Source organism: Mesoplodon densirostris, chromosome 1 (assembly GCF_025265405.1).
Source record: "Mesoplodon densirostris isolate mMesDen1 chromosome 1, mMesDen1 primary haplotype, whole genome shotgun sequence".
NCBI classification, from domain to species: domain Eukaryota; kingdom Metazoa; phylum Chordata; class Mammalia; order Artiodactyla; family Ziphiidae; genus Mesoplodon; species Mesoplodon densirostris.
This window is the reverse complement of record NC_082661.1, coordinates 14,784,166-14,803,158: the sequence shown is the minus strand read 5'-3', so window position 1 is coordinate 14,803,158 and position 18,993 is coordinate 14,784,166. Positions and strand designations below refer to the sequence as shown.

At 51.9% G+C, this 18,993-nt stretch overlaps 1 protein-coding gene across 1 annotated transcript in view; it reads right to left on the bottom strand.

Moving 5' to 3' along the window:
- HSPA12A (heat shock protein family A (Hsp70) member 12A) overlaps nucleotides 1-18,993 on the bottom strand; it is a 70,822-nt gene that overhangs the window by 10,214 nt on the left and 41,615 nt on the right. The window contains exons 4-7 of the mRNA XM_060099455.1: nucleotides 17,873-18,059; nucleotides 15,290-15,394; nucleotides 9,202-9,318; nucleotides 1,325-1,496 (exon numbers count right to left, since the gene is read on the bottom strand). Of these exons, the coding sequence (XP_059955438.1) occupies nucleotides 1,325-1,496; nucleotides 9,202-9,318; nucleotides 15,290-15,394; nucleotides 17,873-18,059 (581 nt within the window). The remainder of the gene's footprint in view (nucleotides 1-1,324; nucleotides 1,497-9,201; nucleotides 9,319-15,289; nucleotides 15,395-17,872; nucleotides 18,060-18,993) is intronic.

Below are 18,993 nucleotides of genomic sequence, written 5' to 3'. Positions count from 1 at the left end.
GGAAATTTAAATAACGAGATCATCCTGAGTATTTAAAACATGAATGCATTGGATTTAGTTAGCAGTGAGGCCAGCCTTGGCATGCTGGGGAGGCCAAGCATTGTGAGAAAGAGGCACATCAAGCCCTCAGACTTAGAGGGAAGCCCGTTTCCATTCATTCTGGGTGACTCAGATCCAGGGTGCGAACACATGGCCCCAGCAGGCTGAGGCAGCCGCCTGGGGACAAGCGAACTTCTTGACACTGTCTCGTGGCTGAGGCTCACAGACGCCTCCATCCTGGGTTTAAAATGCAGAGCAGTGGCTGCCGGGGCAGAGTCACCCTGTGAAGAGGAAGAGAGACCTGTCTGGGCAGGAATGTGTGTCTGCAAAGCGTGAGCCTGGGTCCCAGCACCCTGGGCAGTGCAGAGACAGGCGTTGGGACGAGGACCAAGAAAAGCTTGGGACCAACCAGTGACTGTCCTCACTGATGGCATCCCTCTCCTCCTGGGCCTGGGCCTTGCAGGGCAGGATGGAGATGGGCTTGGGCGATGGGGGGTTTTCTGTCCTCGGAGCCCTCACCCGGGCACAGAGCTCAGAGCCGGGGCGCACAGCGCCACCTCCCCAGCTCCCATGCTCACTCACGTGGCTCTGAGTGATCCAGGGTGAATGCAGACTCCGTGGCCCTGGACAGACCGACGGAGCCCTGCATTCCAGGGAAAACAGTCCTGAGGCACAAGATTGTGAGCAACTTGCATATAGTAAACATGAAAGAGAAAAAGGCCCTTAAAATGCCCATCCGGGTCTCCATGGGCGGTGCTCCTTCCCACAGCCAAATGAGCATCAGCCCCTCAGGAAAAGTCAGCCCTTTCCATCTCTAGGTTCAACTCTCGCCAGGTTTATAGTTAAGACACATAATGAGCTCATCACACACGAAGCGGCCCCAATGAGTGAGTCAGCAATAAATCAACAATCTTAATGGAGGAATTAATAACAAGCAAGTGGGATTAGATTAAGAATCAGTTAATAGAGAGGAGAGATTAAACGCCCAGTAAAATGCAAGGCCGAGAGCCGCTCTCAGGCCACCCTTGGGTTCTTGGAGAGAAGTGCCCTCCCCTAAGGCACTTGGGTGGGTGACAAACTAGGGTAACCACTGCTGAGTTTATGGGGGTCCTTGGAGGGGCCAGGTAGGGGGTCTGAGCACAGAGGTACTTAAGGGCCAACCTCCTTCAGAAGCATCTTGATTTCTCACGACCGCACTGAGTGCCTTTAAAACTCCAAGGCACAGAAACATGCAGGGGGCTGGAGGGAAGACAGCGGGGAGGGGGAGAGAGAGAGCAGGAGGTACCCTGTGCAAACCCAGCTCCTACTGTGTCACTGGAGCTGTACCCATTGACCGCGGCCTTGCTGCTCAGCTCGATCATCTGGTGCAACCGCAGCTTCCGGCAGTAGATGGAGGCCGCCTCGGGCTCCAAGGCAATGATGAGCTGCTCTGAGTTCTCGGGGGAAGCCAGGCCTGCCTGGAAGACAGAAGGCAAGACTGTGACCCAGGGTCCCAGGCCAGGACCCCTCCAAGGACACCCACGCCTTGGGCTGACACCCTGCAAGGAAGGGACACTCACACTCTGCTTGTTTGGGAAATTCCCTCCACAGGCCTCTCCAGAGCCTAAAATCGGGGGTGATCGGGTGCTGGTCCCCAAGCCAGGTACCCAAATGTCACAGAGTGGGGAAAGAAAATGTACCAGCACCCTTGGGAAATTCCAGGCTCTGTGAGCCTCAGGGCCTCCTGCATTTGGGGCCTGCTTGGCCCAGAACTGAGAAGCACAAAGGGGCAAAGGACTGAAAACTTTGAAAATCACCACGGGATGGAAGGCCAATGGTCTGTTTCCGGTTCTGTTCCAAGGCCCAGGCCCAGGACTAAATGGTCTGACCGAATCGTAGCAAACCCCGATCTTGGGTGGCCTAGGAAACAGAAGGGCCATCACTGGGCCTCAGCTATGCAAGCGTCTGGTTCTGTTGTGTGGGAATCTGACCTGTTATCTCCAGAGCACCAGGAGGGCCCCAGGAGAAAGCCCCCCCGGAATCCCACAGAGTCCCCATTTCCTAGAGTGCAGGGGGAAAGGCCACTGACAGTTGTCTTATTCAAAGCCTCTATCCCTTTCACAGCAGAAATGCTTCTGCCCCGTGACACCTGGCTTGTTCCAGTCACAGCCCCTCCAGCCTTCACGAAGAGCAGCCAGGAGGCTCCGGGACCAGCCTTCTGAGGATGCTCAGAGACACAGCCTGGCTTGGCCTCTCACAGCCTTGACCCGGAGCACGAGATCTAGCTTGCTTGTTGGAGCTGCCCAAGCTCGTGGCTTTCCTTGGTCGCCGGCACAATGGGAAATAAAAACTGGCTCCTTCTATCACCACTGTTTGCTGTCTTTGCTGCCATTTCCAAGGAAACCTGGGATGCGCCCTCGTGTGGCACCCCTTTGGAGAAGTCTCCCAGGTCTCCCCAGGCCCCGGGGGGTTAATGGACTCATCTCGTCAACCAGGGACAAAGGTCTGCCTCATGTCACACAGGTACAATGACCCGGTGGGGAAGAGCTGGCCTAGAGTCACGGGCATGCGCGGAAGGAGCTTAGGAGGGTCCATTACTGGGCAAGGAGGGGAGGGGAGTTCAGCTTAGACACTAGAAATGCCTTTCGTCCAACGCCTTCACTCTGTGAAGAAAGAAACCAAGGCTCGGAGAGGTAGGGCAACCAACTGTCCCGGTTCCCTGGGGCGCGGGCCTTTCAGTGCTAAAACCGGGACAGTCTGAGGCTCCAGGGTATCCCAGAGAAGTGGCGGAGCAGCCCAGGCCCAGGCCTTGAGCCTTGCAGACCAGCTCTTTAATTGGTTCTCAGCTCTCCTGCTCTCAGTAACTCCAGGTACTGGGGTAGGGCCCGGGCCTCTGTGCTTTGACAAAACCCGCGGGTGCCCCTAATACTCCTGAACTGGTCTGAAGGTACGCTCTCTACTCATTTACTCTGCGACAGTGCTGCCTAGACCTGCTGCCATTCATCTTCCCTAATCACCACACCCCCAAACGAGCCAGTTAATTATGTCTTAATGAGATACCATCAGCCGGCAGGTGACTGAAAATCTCCACTGTGCCGAAACCATGAATGCCTCGCAAGGGCAGAACCCGTCTGGACTGAATTACAAAACCAGATGGAACCGCACACGCCTACACCCTCCGCCAGGAACCCGCCTCCTTCCTGCCTTGTACCCTTGGCTGAGGCCGACCACATGGGCAGCATCTGTGCCCATCAGCAGGGTGCCCAGGTCAAAGAGGCCAGGTCTGCCCTTAGCTTACACGGGTCCCTAGGTTAGTGACACAGATGCGTGACAAGATTTCCCCATCCAAGGGAATGAAGGTGCCCCCTCCCCCAGCCTCACTTTCTCACAGGGTCTCCTCAGACATCCTCAGCACAAAGGCAGACAAAGGTTAAAATGCCCGATGAAATAGGACATGGGTTACACGTGTCAGGTGCCACCAGGAACAGTGAAACCTCTGAACCTTTACCCCCAGGATCCCAGAAGAAGAAATCCAAAGTGACACCAGGAGGAGCCCCGTCTACAGAACAGCGCTCATGGACTGGTTCTTCTATCCTCATGGGTTTGTACGGAAAGCCAAGGCCCTCCTAGAACAGAAGCTCATAGGCCCAGCTCCCACAGCATGGGCTGAGGAAGAAGGAGAGACGCGTTACAAAGCAACAGTGGGCCCTGGATGTACAAGCCTCTCCTCCAAAGTTCAGGATGGAGGATAAGCTTGGAGGAGGCTGGGGCGGGGGGATGCAGAGCAGAGTGGTGCCCAGGACTCAGTGTGGAGGAAAGGCACGGGCCCTGCCCACTCAAAAGGCACATTCCTGTCACTGTGTCCCACTGGGATGTCAACCAGCCAGGCAGCTCCCACGTGGCTGGTAAGAGCAACAGGGGCCTGGGCCCAGCGGGAATGGGGACGGCAGGCGACAAAGGAGAGAAGAAAATAGACTTCCTTGTTCCCCTCCATGCCTACCCAGAAATTCTGAGCAGGATCTCTAACTTAGATGTGAAATATCTATGTGGAAAATCACATCAAGGGGTCCAGTAAAATGTAACATTTTACTCCAGGCTCTTCACTCAAGGGCGTCCGAGGGTACCTGGTGTGTGACTGAGACCACCCCCCAACTGGATGCTCCCACATCCTGAAGATGTGAAAGACAAGCAGGCTGGCCTGAATCTGCCCCAAACAGCCATGGGCTGCACCCCTCGGGGGGCCTTTCACCTGTCCCTCCCCAGCTGGGCTGGCCTCAGCTCCACAGCAAAAGCTTTGACCCATTTCCATGGGGAGTTCCCCACAGTACCCTGCTCAGGATGCAGACAGAAGCAGAGGTGAAGAGGACCCCAAACCAGAGGGGAGGGGAAAGGCAAGGTCAGTGGGGGCCCCGGCAGTGCCTGGGAGACCCAGGACAAAGTAACCACACTCCTTTGCTTAAGCCAGCCCTCCTGTCCACTCCCCAGTGAGGGTGAGGGGCCGTGTCCCTACCCGCAAACTCTCACAGAGGCCACAGGGAGAGGGGAGGGGGAGGCAAAGGGAGGCAGCTGCCTCTGCACAGATTCCCAGTCACCAGGAGGCTTCCCGGAGCTGCTGGTGGGCTCCAAGAGAAGGAGGAAACGCGAACGTCTCTGCCAGACTCTCAGAAACCCAGATGTCTTTATCTCTGAGAGAAGGATCCAGTGCCCTGAGATGTAAGCTTTGTTTCCGCATGAAAACACTTGCCATCCTTCTCAGCAGAAGCCCTCTGGCCTGGCAGCTGGCAGGAGACCTGGGGGTCTTTTCCTGGGATCAGGCCAGGGTCAACCGGGGCAGGAGAGCTCTCTCTCCGCTTTCAATAATTCTGCCTCCGGAGCTGGTATCTCAAGGCCACTGTTCCGTTCCAGTGTGAGCTCTCCCTCTGCTCGGCCCCCGGCCCAGCACCTAGCATATTCTGCCCCCGACTATAGATCCAGCCTCTCCCACAAGATGGTGCACTTTCTAAGGGCAGCAGTCAGGTCTTCTTGCCCCGGAGCACACAGTAGGTGCTCAGAGGGCAGATGCCGAATGAATGAATCACTCATCCCTCCAGCCAGCCTTTATTCTGCAATTTCTGGCCCTTCTCATGAGAGCATTTCTAACATGACCCGAGGATGCTGCAATCAGAAAGCGTCTGAACAAGGAGGTTGCTACCCCACTTGACTTCTCCACGAATCTGGGCCAGCAAGAGCTCCACCGTAGTAGTTTTTAGCGCTCTGCTTCCTGGTCACAAGCTCCACCTGAAAGGACCAGGTGGGTGAGAAGACCGCACTCCAGGGAGGCCGAGGCGTGCGCAGTTACCACCTCGACCACTGCTCCTTGGTCCTGCCGTCAGCCAGGCAAATCCGCCAGGGGCTGTGTCCACAGCTGAGAAAACAGCCAGACCAGCGGAGTGCTCAGCTGGCCTGGTGTCAAACTGCAAAGAGCTACAGCTGCACGGCTTCTGAGAGTCATGGGGTTGGCTTTCTTTCCTGATGTGATTATTTTTCACTGCAGTTTGTTCAGAAAGGGAGGCAAATGCAAGCTGCGACTCCGTGTTAGAGGAGATCATCGTACGTTGGGGAACATCATTTATTTAACAGGTTTCTGGAACCTACTAGAGTTACACATTTTCGGCAAAATGCCTCTAGAAATACACTGGACTACCTCCTCTGCATGATGTGCTCAGGATGCAGGGGAACTGTCTCCTCATTCTGGGTCTTTTCTGAGGCCTCAGAAGAGGCATCAGCTGTCCCTTCTGCCACCGTCTTTTCACTGAATGCTCTTAAAGGGTCTAAAGCTGCCCCGAGGCTGTGGATTATAAAAGATGGAGACTTAACCCACTTTCTCAACAATCACTTGACAGCAGAGGAGTTTTGGAAGTTTCACAGATGAAACTGTCCCCATGTCAAGTGCTGGGCAGCCCTCACTGGCAGTGAATCTCAGTCCTCCAAGTGCAGGCCCCAGGCCCACCCCCTGCAGGCCTGCTTCTCCACGGGAGATGCTGCCCAGAGACTGGCTGTGGTCCAGGCCTCTTCCCTCTCCCCCAGGCCGGTGGAGGATGACGTTCAGCCTCCATGTGACTGTGCCATGAACTTGGGCTCGGGAGGCCTCCCATGAGCCCGGAAGGAGGGGCTCCACTTGCCACAGGCAAGTGGGGTGGACAGACCAGTTTTCCAGCTGCTCTGACGGAGAACCATCCTACCTCCTCATCCTTCCTCATCTGTCAGAAGCCAGGCCACAGGCAGCAGCACTTCAGGTGGAAGGGCTGGTGGGCACTCTCAGATTTCAGAAGCTGGGCGGGCCAAGAACCGTGCCTTTTGCTCAGGTTCTGTATTTATCAGGTTTCTCCAGAGAAACAGAGTCAGTAGGATGTATGTATATGTAGAAAGAGATGTATTATAAGGAACTGGCTTACACAATTATGGAGACTGTCAAATCCCAAGACCTCAGTCGGCACGCTGGACAGCCAGGAGGGCCGATGGTATAATTCCCTTGCCAGCAGGCTCAAGACCCAGGAGGAGCCGATATTTCAGTTGGAGTCCAAAGGCAGGGGGAAACCAATGTTCCAGTCTGAAGGCAGGCAGGCAGGCAGGAAGAATTCCCTCTCATTTTATCTAGGAAGGTTCAGCCTTTTGTTCTAGTCAGGCCTTTCACTGATTGAATGAGACCCACCCATCTTAGGGAGGGCAATCTGCTCTAGTCAATTGATTTAAATGTTCATCTCATCCTAAAACACACACACAGCAACACTCAGAATGATGTCTGACCAAATATCTGGGTATCCCTAGGCCCAGTCAGGTTGACACATAAGAGTAACCATCACAGGTATGCATCTTTCTTACTCTGCATAATAAATGGGAGGTGAGGAGGGAGAGTTGGAGAGATGCTAATTTTGGAGAGTAGCAAGCTCCATTTCCATCTTGTCATGAAGACTCTCCCAGAGGACAGGCTAAAGAGGGTGCCCCTCATATGCCACCTGCCCCTTGCCAGAAGTACAAATGGCTTCAATGAACCACTTGGATGCAAGTGATTTGAGAGCAGGGCTCCTGTCCTATGACTCGAGCACCTACCACAGTCCTGGCACAGGAGGCCCCCGGCACAGGCTGTTTAATGAATAAATGAATGAGTGAACAAAGAATGAATGAATGGTACCTGCCATCTTAAAATCCATCCAGTGACTGTAAACTGAACACAAGCATCAAATCAGAGCTACAAAGGGCCAGACATGAAGCTGCACAGACACTGTCCTGGACAAACATCACCCGGCATGGAGAAGACAGGCCGATCCACAGGGTGTCTCTGGGCCTCAGGAAGCAAAGTCCCCCATCCCCTCCATCCATGCTGGCCACCTGGGCCCTGCCCAGGAGCTGCTGGCCCTCCTACCGCCTGAGGTGCCAAAGCCTAGAGGACGCCACACCCCCCTCAGCCTGGTTTCCCCCTTGGCCTCCCCAGTGTAAGGGGCCTCTCCCCACACCGGCCCCACCCTCTCAGAGAGGCAGTCCTTGAAGAGCCGGCCCAGGGCTCCATGAGCCCCGACCAACCTACAAGTCACCGCACCTCTTTCTTTTTCAGGCTAAAAATAAGAACTGTTCCCTTTCTGGGTCACATGGTTGTTGCTGAAGTCTTCCCATGGGCTGGAAAATGAAAGTCAGAACCATGATTCTTGAGTATCCTTCCTGGGAAAACTCAGGATCCCAGGCTGTGTCTTAGCAGACAGCCATGTCCCAGTGTCCCGTCTTTCTTTGGACACTGCCTGAAGGCTGACACCTGATGCCCAGGGCTCCCATGGACAGTGAAACTGCATTTGTGTCTCTTCCTTTTTAAAGAAGTTGCCTCTTTCTGGAACTTCCACCTTCTTCCTTCCTCCCTATAAAAACAAATCTATTTCTGGCAAACACGAAGACTGAGCCAGATTCTCACGCTGAAGAGAGGCAGGGAAGGGAAGGGAAGGACGGGAACGGGGAGCACGGGCCGGCGGGGGCGGAACACTGCCCTTCCTTGAACGCTACGGGCCGCCTGGAGTAAAGCCTCAAGCGTCCAGGACAATTCAGGACGCCAAGGTGCCTGGGGCCATTTGACCGTGTTCAGAGATCAGCGTTGGCTAGATGGGCGTTTTGAAAGGAAAGGTTTATATTTATACATGTGGCCACAGACTCAACATCAAAGGTGTGTCTCCAGGGAAAGGTGGCTCTCTCCGGAGAGGTGTGGCAGGCGACAAGGGGACATCTATGACCTTTGTGACTTTCCCTAGCCCACTCAGGTTGAAGGCTCTGAAAACTGATTCTCAGCACAGACTTGACCCAGGCCCCAGGGCCGGCTTTCATTTATTAACCCAGGGGACTAAGTCGCCGGGACCAGAACAGCAGGTCAGTGCGGCCTGCCATTCTTGCCATGAAGTCAGACACTCGTGGAAGCCCCGTCGTGGCACAGGCTGTCGGCAAACAACGTGAGGGTTGGAGGCCACGAGGGTTTTGGCACCCGTGGTGCCCCCGGCACCCATGAGGGATGGGCTGGCCGTCGACGCTGGAATGCTCTGTTTCCATGGCGCCATGTTGACTGGCACGCTCCCTAACTGTACCACTGCCCTCACCCAGCTGTGGGTGTCCTCCACCAGGCAGGTCCAGCAGCCCTCTCCCCTGTCTGGGGCGCCCGTACATGCCGTGCTCCTGTGTTGCTCCTAAGATGAACCGTGCAGAGGACAATCGTACTTCCTTTATTTCCCAGCTGCATATGTGCAGCTTTCAGCCTCCACCAGGCTGATGTGCCTGGTCCATGGCCATTGGCCTTGTCTTTATTTCTTCCTTGTTCAAATAGTCTTGTTCCCCAAGCCTTTTCCTTGAGGGTCTCACTTCCATTCGCCCACAGAGAAATACCTCTGAACCTCAGTTTGCAACCCTGGCCCTAAGGAACCTACAGGGGCAACAAGACCTGGAAATGAATAAAATTAGAAGGAAAACTGAGCCCAGCCCCTTCCCTTGTCCGTCTGACCCCCGCTGCTCCCCCAGGAGGAAGCTGAGGAATGGGAAGGCTCCTGGCCCCCCGCCTGTGGGAGACCCCTCGCTGCCTCCCCAAGGAGGCCTGTGAATGCTGGGGGACCCTGGAGTGGGGTGACAGCCACTGCCAGGTGCATCTTGGGCCCTGCCCGCCCCCAGCCCCGCACTTACCTGGTAGGCAGCTTGTCTCATGAACTGCTTGGCGGGCTGTTTCCAGATGGCAGGCACTGTGATAACCCATCTGACATCAGAGTTCTCGAACTCTGAACCCGTCTGATCACTCAGCTCCTAAAGCCAAGGAAAATGCAGCAGGTCAAGTGGACAGAGCTGGTCCTCCTGTGGCTTTGCTGAAAATCCAGGCTTCCTGGCTGTGAACTCTTGGGGCATCTATTCCGCGGCCCCCCGAATTTATCAGCGTCAGGAACAAGTCTGTTTTCCGAATATACAGCAAACAGGGAGCTCCCAGCTCCTTCCATTCCCTGGATGTGGCTGCAGGTGGGAGACGGGCAGATCGGAGGCCTTTGGCCACTTCCTAGTCATGTGACTTAGGGCAAGTGACAACTTCTCAGGCCTCAGCTTTCTTATCTGTGCAGTAGGGATAATAATAAGCTCATACACTTCTTGGGAGGATTGATAATTTCCTGAGAGCTACACTTCCTGACAGCTTGCTCCAGTGTCAACCTTGTTAAACCCTTTCCGTACCTCAGCCGCATTAATCCACTTGAGAATCCTGTTAGGAAGAGATGAGCGCCGCCCCTCTTCTACAGGTGGCAAACTAAGGCCTAGATACGTTCGGTATCTTTGTGATGATTGTCCAGCTAGAAAGTAGCAGAGCCAAAGTTTGGACCCAGACGCAGGTCTATGTTGACTTGAAAGGCCAAGGTCTTAACTGAATTGTTACGTTTGGTCTCGTACCTGAACAGCGTCCGGCCCACAGGAATGCTTAACGACTGACAGCGTTTCTTATCAGAGTTGTCACTGTCACCCACCTTACTGCAGGCCTAGCACATCAGGGGAGTTTTCCTGGCAGGATGGGAAGGGTAGGAACAACGTGACCTAAGCAAGAGCCGTGCTGCCCTTGACTTTCAGTTAATGTAAAACCTATCTACAAAACAGAAGCAGACTCACAGACATAGAGCTCCGACTTGTGGTTGCCAAGGACAGAGGGATGGGGAGGTAGGGGAGAGAGAGGGATGGACTGGGACTCTGGGGTTGGTAGATGCAAACTACTGCATTTAGAATGGCTAAACAACAAGGTCCTACTGTATATGCAATCTCCTGGGATAAACCATAAAGGGAAAGAATATTAAAAAAAAAAAGATGGCGCAGTGGTGGAGAGTCCCCCTGCCGATGCAGGAGACACGGGTTCGTGTCCCGGTCTGGGAAGATCCCACATGCTGCGGAACGGCTGGGCCCGTGAGCCGTGGCCGCTGAGCCTGAGCGTCTGGAGCCTGTGCTCCGCAACGGGAGAGGCCACAACAGTGAGAGGCCACACACACACAAAAAAGAATGTCTATATGTGTATAGCTGAGTCACTTTGCTGTACAGCAGAGATGGGCGCAACATTGTAAATCAACTCTTCTTCAAAAAAAGAAAATCAGTGGGACCCATGTGGAAAAACAGGACGGGTGGAAGCATCAGAGGTTTCCACCAGGCCCAGGTAGACAAAATATGTCTCTAGAATAGCTCTCAGGCTCAGTATTCCCACAGGTAAAATGGGAAGAATAACACTAACCCACAGCATTACTGGCAAGATTAAATGAGAACACACAGGGAACATCCGGCCCAGAGAAGACCTGTGACTGATGCTTGTTCCCCGTTCTGCTCCCCTCCTGTTGCCACATTCACCAGACAAATCTGAAATCAAACCTAAACACACACTAATGTGCTTCTGCATCAAAGTCCGCTCTGGGGACATGTTTCAGAAGATTAATAGGCTGGCGATTTTTTTCCTAATGGGTATCTCATTTTCTCTATTGTTTCACATAGTTATCTTGGGGCTGACCCACCCTCTCACTGAACTAACTTCCTCTTTGATCAGTAAATTTTTTTTCCCTTTTAAAAAAAACTTTTCATTTTTCATTGTGAGAAAATACACGTAACATAAAATTTACCATCTTAACCATTTTTAAGTGTGTGGTTCAGTACATTCACTAAACGTTTTTTTAATAAACATGTTTTTAAAAACATCTCTGCTTTAGACCAAAATGAAACAAATTTTTTTTTAAATTGAGGCATAACTGATTTACAATGTTGTGTAAATTGCTGGGGTACAGCAAAGCGATTCAGATAGATATATATAGATATAGATATAGATATATGAATGAATATATATATAGATATATATATGAATGAATATATATGAACATATATATATATATATATGTTCTTTTTCAGATTCTTTTCCATTATAGGTTATTACGAGATAGCGAATATAGTTCCCTGTGCTATACAGTAGGTCCTTGTTGTTTACCTATTTTACATATAGTACTGTCAAACTCCTAATTTAAATCCCAAACTCCTAATTTATCCCTCCCCATCCCTTCCCCTTTGGTAACCATAAGTTTGTTTTCTATGTCTGTGGGTCTATTTCTATTTTATATATAAGTTCATTTGTATCATTTTTTTAGATTCCACATACAAATGACATATGATATTTGTCTTTCTCTGTCTGACTCACTTCAGTTAGTGTGATAATCTCTAGATCCATCCATGTTGCTCCAAATGACCTTATTTCACTGTTTTTAATGGCTAATATTCCATTGTATATGTATACCGCATCTTCTTTATCCATTTATCTGTCGATGGACATTTAGGTTACGTCCACGTCTTTGCTATTGTAAATAGTACTGCTATGAACACTGGGATGCATGTATCTTTTTGAATTTGCATGTATCTTTTCATCTTTTCCAGATATTTGTCCAGGAGTGGGATTGCTGGTGAAAGAGCCAGTTTTTGTTTGTGTTTATTTTTGTTTTTTTCATCATGTTTTATTTCCTTGCAGGTCTGCACTGGGCTTTAAAAGCAGGTGAGCATGTGATGGGTTGGGAGGGATTCTAAGCGTGGTGCCTGTAACCATCCAGGCTATTTTTAAACTCTTTAAACAGGAAAAGGCTCAAAGATGAATGATGGGCTTCCCTGGCTGTACGGAAAGTTGTCTGATGAGCTGTTTGTTCGTCAGCGGGTGGAGATCAGCATGGAAGGGAAGGAACCTGGCACTGACTGAACATCTCACGTCAGGCACTTTCACTGACTGTCCCTCGTGAATAGTGAGGCTGCTCCAGGGACGTGATTTCTGAGATATTCTACTTGAGCTTATTCTGGTCCAATATGCAATAGTCCCCCCTTGCACTGAACCCACCTGCCCCTCAAACACCAGCCAGCCTCTTATGCAGGGCCTAGTTCCTATACACCTCCTCAAACAGCTCTTCTGCATGGAATTTCTTTACAACGTGTTCCCTGCTCAGAGAAGGTTCCGGAAGCTTCTGGCTGAGCCGACAGGTCCACAACCACCCACCTACCCAGGCCCGTGCCTGACCTCTGCCCCCTCCACCTCCTCCCTCCCTTGAGAGATGGGCTGTTCACGCCTTTCTTCTTGGCCAACTTGAACCACACTCGTAGAAAGTCGTAGACTTTCTCAAGTTCTACATGTTCCCTGAGTCCCCACGACTGCTCCTCTTATTCTGGAGGCCCCCACCTCCCTCTGTGCCTTCATCTTTCTCCAGGCGCTGAGCCCATCCCTCTGAGATCCTTTTCTTCAGGCCGACAGAGGTCCACCTCCTCTCCTGCTTCGCTGTCTCCTGGGCCAATGGCGGCTTCCCTTCCACAGGTCCCCGCCGGCCTTACTGCTCCTGCCTCTGGCTGGTCACCACCTTCTTCCTGAAGCGAAGCCAGCCCATCTCCCTCCCACTTCCTTCCTTGGAATCCTCTCCCCACCCCTTTTCATGGAAGAATTTTTTCCCAGGAACCACTCCCTCCCTCCACCCCACCACGTTTATCTCCCTGGTTTTCATGTTCCTCAAATGACCCCGCAGTTGGGAGTCTCAGCCTCGCCCTCAGCCCTCGGACAGACTTGCTTCAGGATCTGAGTGAGCTGCTAACATATCACTCTCCTCCACCTCAGGACCACGTGGTCTCCCCTCCTCTAATGCTATCCTTGTGGCCATGGCAACCCCTGCGAGAAATCCTTTGAGGGCTCCCCACGACCCAGGAAGAATTCCTTCGTCTGGCCTTCGAGGCTTCACACGATCTCCTTTGGAGCTTGCTGTTCCTGCTCTCTGCAGCCTTGCCCTTCGTCTGCTCCAAACTGTCTGCTTCCCACAGCGGTTTGCTGTTTTCTTTCCACTGAGCTGTGCCTGGGCCGTTCCACCAGTGCAAAAAACATCCGCCCTTCCAGCTGCCGCCTGTCAGAGGCCCGCAATCCCTCTCTTCCGGGGAGGATTCCCTGCTGCTGCCCTTGGGCAGAACCTCTGCCTTCACCGAACACTCAACACCCACGGTTACCCCCTCATGACACCCACCCATCGACTGTATGCACTGGGTTTCTTTCCACGTGGCCAGAATTTGCATAGCACCTGGCTCACAAAAAGTACTCAAAACAAGAGGTACTTGAATGGATGAAAGCAGTGTTACGACCTCACTTCTTTGTCTCCCTCTAGCCCTATTTCTAGAATTCTATTCTACTCTATTTCTAGAATGCACTAAATTTCTTCTAGCAATCACATAATACCAAATACTTCTGAAGTTCCGAATTCTTTTTGGATAGAGATCAATACACGAGGCTCTTGAATCATCTGATCTACACCCACTCATCACCATGCCTGTGGGAGGGGACACTGAGTGGATGGCTAGATTCCATTTGGAAATTAGCCATTTTCTTAATTCTGGGCCATCACTGAACAAACCTTTGCAAGGGCAAACCAAGGGGGCTTATTCACCTGGTCAGCTTCTTCCATGGGGTCTGGGGTGGGGGGCATGGAGGAGAGGGGGGACAGCAGCAACTATTTACCAAGTAAATAGTTGCTGAGCCCCCAGGGAGGCATTTAACATCTAATATTTCACTTACTATCAAACGACCCACGAGGCACAGTTACCTGACCCCCTTTTCATGTTAGGAACGTGGGTATCAGAGAGAACGAGCACCTTGCCCAAGATCGCACAGCTGCTGCGTATGTCTCCCACCTTTCTTTATTTTGTTTTACTGAGGTATAATTCACATACCATAAAATTCACCTTTTTAAAGTGCACAGTTTGGGACTTCCCTGGTGGTGCAGTGGACACGGGTTCATGGCCAATGCAGGGGACGCGGGTTCGATCCCTGGTCCAGGAAGATGCCACGTGCTGCAGAGCAACTAAGCCCGTGCGCCAAGACTACTGAGCCTGCGCTCTAGAGCCCGCGAGCCACAACTACTGAAGCCCACGTGCATAGAGCCCGTGCTCCGCAACAAGAGAAGCCACTGCAATGAGAAGCCCGCACACCACAATGAAGAGTAGCCCCCGCTTGCCGCAACTAGAGAAAGCCCGCGCACAGCAACGAAGACCCAACGCAGCCAAAAAGATAAAATAAAATAAAGTGCACAATTCAGTGGGTTTTAGTATATTCACAAGGTTGTGCAACCATCCCCGCTCTCTAACTTCATCACCCCCCAAAAGTAACCCATACCCCCTGGCAGTCACTCCTCTGCCACTCCCCCAGCCTCTAGCAACCACGAGTCTACTTTCTGTCTATGGATTTGCCTCTTCTGAACATCTCCTACAAATGGAATCATACAGTATGTGGCCTTTTGTATGTGGCTTCTTTCACTTAGCATAATGTTTTCAGGGTCCATCCACGCCATAGCAGGTGTCTACTTCATTCCTTTTTAAGGCTGAATAATATTGCAGTGTATGGGTGAATCCCATTTAGTTAACCATTCATTCACTGATGGACATGTGGGTTGTTTCTGCTTTTTGGTTATTATGAATAGTGCTGCTAGAAACATTCATGTACACGTTTATGTGTGAATATATGTTTTCGTTTCTCTTGGTACATACCTAGGACTGGAACTGCTAGGCAGATGGTCACTCCGTGTTTAACCTTTTGAGGAACCGCCAGGCTGTTCTCCACAGCAGCTGCACCATTTTCCCTTCCCACCAGCAGTGCACAAGGGCACATCCCACTTTCTGAATACAAAGCGCACATTCTTTGCCCCGAGGCTGTCCCTGCTCCCCTAGCTGGCAGGTGCCCCCTGCCCCAGCACAGGCTCTGGCATGTACCTACCTTCAGCGCCTGTTCCTTAAAGTAATTCAGGGCATAAGCAAAGATTTCAAGGGCTTTGATTTTCTTGCCATTTGCTGCCGTCAGGTCTGTATCCATGGTGAGGTCCTAGAGCCGGGACAGGAATGAAATGGTGAGAAGAAGGAGACACATGCCTTCTGGCTTTAAGCACTGTCACTTGGAGACCTGGGGAACCCAGTGAACCATGTCTGTGTTTCCTGGTGTTTGAGGGGCAGAGTAGGATGGCACGTCCCCCAGGACAGGGCTGGCAGCAATGTCCCCTTACTGTGTAGGAGGCCCTGGCTGCTCCCCTCAGCCCCCACCTCCACTGCTCCCTTCTTCCCTCCCTCCCTCCCTCCTTCTTTTCCTCTCTCCCCTGGATCCTCTGGGGGCAGAGGTTTCGGGGCAGCAACGGAGCCCAGGAAGAAAAAAAAAAAGGCAGCAGACGCCACTCTCGATGCAATTTACATACTATTTCCACATGACACACATGGTCACCCTTGGGAGCCCCCCCAATGGAAGTCTAGATAATCATACCACATCACTGATGTGCACGGTGCTAAACAGACACGAAGCTTTCACTTCCCGATGAGCTGCCAACCAAGTCACAAAAATAGAAGAGCTCCTATTTTAAGGCTTGTGCTGTCTAATCCACTGGGAGCCCGGCATCATTGCCTTCCTCCCTCTGCCAGAAGCTACAGCAGTTGCTGAGTGCAGTCCTTGGGTGTAAGATGCTCCGTGAGATGCCGGATGGGCTGCGGTCATTAAAAAATGATGAAAATAGTCCCCAGAGGGTGGGAATGGGCAGAGAGGGGAGCAAACCTCAGGAGGAAACCCCCAAGTCTCCTGGAAGCAGAAGACGCGTTACCACCAGGGAGAAAAATCAGTGTGGTCTCTGGATGGATCCGGGCTGGGTAATGAGTCTTTGCCTTTGGAGTGTGACGGGGTATCAAGCAGCTAAACCGGCCTTGTGGGGCCTGCCCGTCATCCTGACCCCTGCACACATGCTCACTCCTCCCACATCTGGGGCTCAGCAAAAACACCCCAGCTTTGGGGTGGTGGCTCCCACGCGGCTTCGAGGCATCAGGAAGCCACAGGCTTGGAACTGAAAAATTCAAATTGAAAAAATTCCTGGGCTTCCACCTGCAGGAGGTTCCTATTGGGCACTGAATCCCATCAGGTGAAACAGGAAGGATGCATTTTGAGCCGAAGTCAGTGTGCTTCAGAGAGAGACACACACACGGATGAGCACCGAGCCCTGGAAGGCAGGGTGCTGGCTGCAGCGTTTCCCAGTAACATTTGTTTTGTCGTCTGCAAACACTTAACAAGCAGACATATGAAAGCAATAAATAATAGAAGCTAGCAATTGACTTTAAGTAACTAAGGACCGACCAGCATGGTCCTGAGAGCTTTGTGTATTTTGATTCCTTTAATCCTTACAACATCCCCATAAGAAAAGCACTCTCCATGTCTCCATTTCACAGATAAGGTAAAGCAAGGCAAGGAGAGTCTATGTGACTTGGATTAACTATCTCAAAGGTGTCAGAGGTGGGATTTAAACCCAGGCCATCTGGCCTCATGGTCTGTGGTCTTAAACACTATCACCTTGGGGCTTCCCTGGTGGCGCAGTGGTTGAGAATCTGCCTGCCGATGCAGGGGACACGGGTTCGAGCCCCGGTCTGGGAGGATCCCACATGCCACGGAGCAACTAGGCCCGTGAGCCACAACTACTGAGCCTGCGCGTCTGGAGCCTGTGCTCCGCAACGAGAGGCCGCGATAGTGACAGGCCCGCGCACCACGATGAAGAGTGGCCCCCGCTTGCCACAACTAGAGAAAGCCATCACACAGAAACGAAGACCCAACATAGCAAAAAAAAAAAAAAAAAAAAAAAACACTATCACCATCCTGCATCTCTAAGTACTGATAGTTAAGGAAAATTTAAGGGATAAAATGCTTAAATTGAAAAAATTCTATCCTATGGCCCAACATTTCGATGAAGCTTGGGGGAGGGCGCTAATCAGCTTGGCCATCTTACAAAACCCTGGCAAGTTGGAAGCAGAACTACTTCAGGCATTGGGCCTCCAATTATTGAGCACTTGATTTCCTGAGCTACCCCCTTCCCCACATAGAAGGTTAGTGAGCCAGTTGTTGCTGGTTGTTACTTCCAAACTGGTTAGTTATAACCACTACCCTGAGTCCCCAAAATGCTCCCTCATCCCCGAGTCCTTCCTTCAGGATTCCTTGATCTCCCAACAATCCTGCAGGTGAAGGGGGCTCTCCCGGCACAGCAGGGGTCTCCCAGCCCCCTATGCCTGTGCTCCATCCAGCCAGTGTCTCTCTGATTGGTCAATTTCCAAAGCAAACAAGTTGCTGAACATTCTGAATATCTCCCTGCCCATGTGTATGTCAGAAAGTGCTGTGTGTTCCACAAAAGTGTTGTGTGCTCCAGGTTGTTTCTAAAATCAAGGTGAATGGACATTCATTTCTGCTTGGGAGAAACCTGAGGGGCCCCAAGGTCTGGAAAGGCTGGAGGAACCTCGGGGTCTCGAATGTGGAGGACCTGGGGCCAGGGAGAGGCTGGCTTACCCCAGTGGTGTGCAGCTTCATCTTGAACTTCTCCAGGTACAGCCACTGCTTGGCCTCATTGGGATCAAGGTCGTGGTAAAAGTCCCTGGCAGCATACCCGAAACTGTGGAACTTCCTCTCCGGAGTCAACAAGATGGTGGTTGGAGTCTTCTGGTTGGACACCCCAGGGTCGCCTCCCTCCCATCGCCTGCCACCAAGGAAAGGCAGAGGTCATGGGCCTTCTTGCATAATCCCAATGCAGGCAGCACGGGTGTGAGCACCTACTGTGTGCATGGCTGTTACAGATGTGAGTGCCCATGGTGGCTGCCAAAGGTGCCCTCTGGTTTAGCTGGTTGAGTAGTGACTAGAGACACAACTTCAGTTAATAAGAAAAATGAAAGGGACAAGTGCCAGGTTCTGGCTCAGTAACAAAGTCTGCTTCATCCTTTCATCGTTTACTGAGCATCTACTGTGTGCCAGCTGCTAGCGACACAGAGATGAAACATTTACGTCTCTGCCTTCAAATAACTCACAACCTAGTATAGGTAATGGGTTTTTTTTTTTGTTTTTTGGCTTGGGTTTTGGTTCTTTAATTTGCAAGCACTCAACAGCACATGGATAGCTGGCTTGCATCCTCTTTGAAACAGGTAGGGTATAAACAAACACATAAATACCTGCCTCATCAGATGGAAATGAGGGGACCAGGGAAATGTCCCAGAGGGGTCAGAGGAGACAGAGGTGCCAGAGCTGGGGCCTTGGAAAGAATTCAGGGTCAGGAGAGACTTGATGTTGAAGGAGGGAAGGACACTGCAGGCTGCTGCTCTGAGGTGGGCAAGCTAAGTGACTGTGTAGGTTGGAGAAAGCGTGTAAATGAGAAGAGTGATTGTGTACACGTGTGAAAAATGAGATTGGGAAGGTGGTAGGAACCAGGCTGAAGAGAACCCTGAGGAGTGAGAGATTTAATCGGTGAGTAATAGGGAGCCACTAAAGGTTTTAGAGCAGGGGCAAGACCGAATCAGAGCTACTGTTGACTGGAGCAAACTGGACTAAAGGGCGGGAGACGGGAAGCCAGGTGGCTGAGCAGGAGGCTCAGGCCTCGAGGTGAGGGAGCTCATACAGGGGTAGAGAGCCCTGGGAAGAGA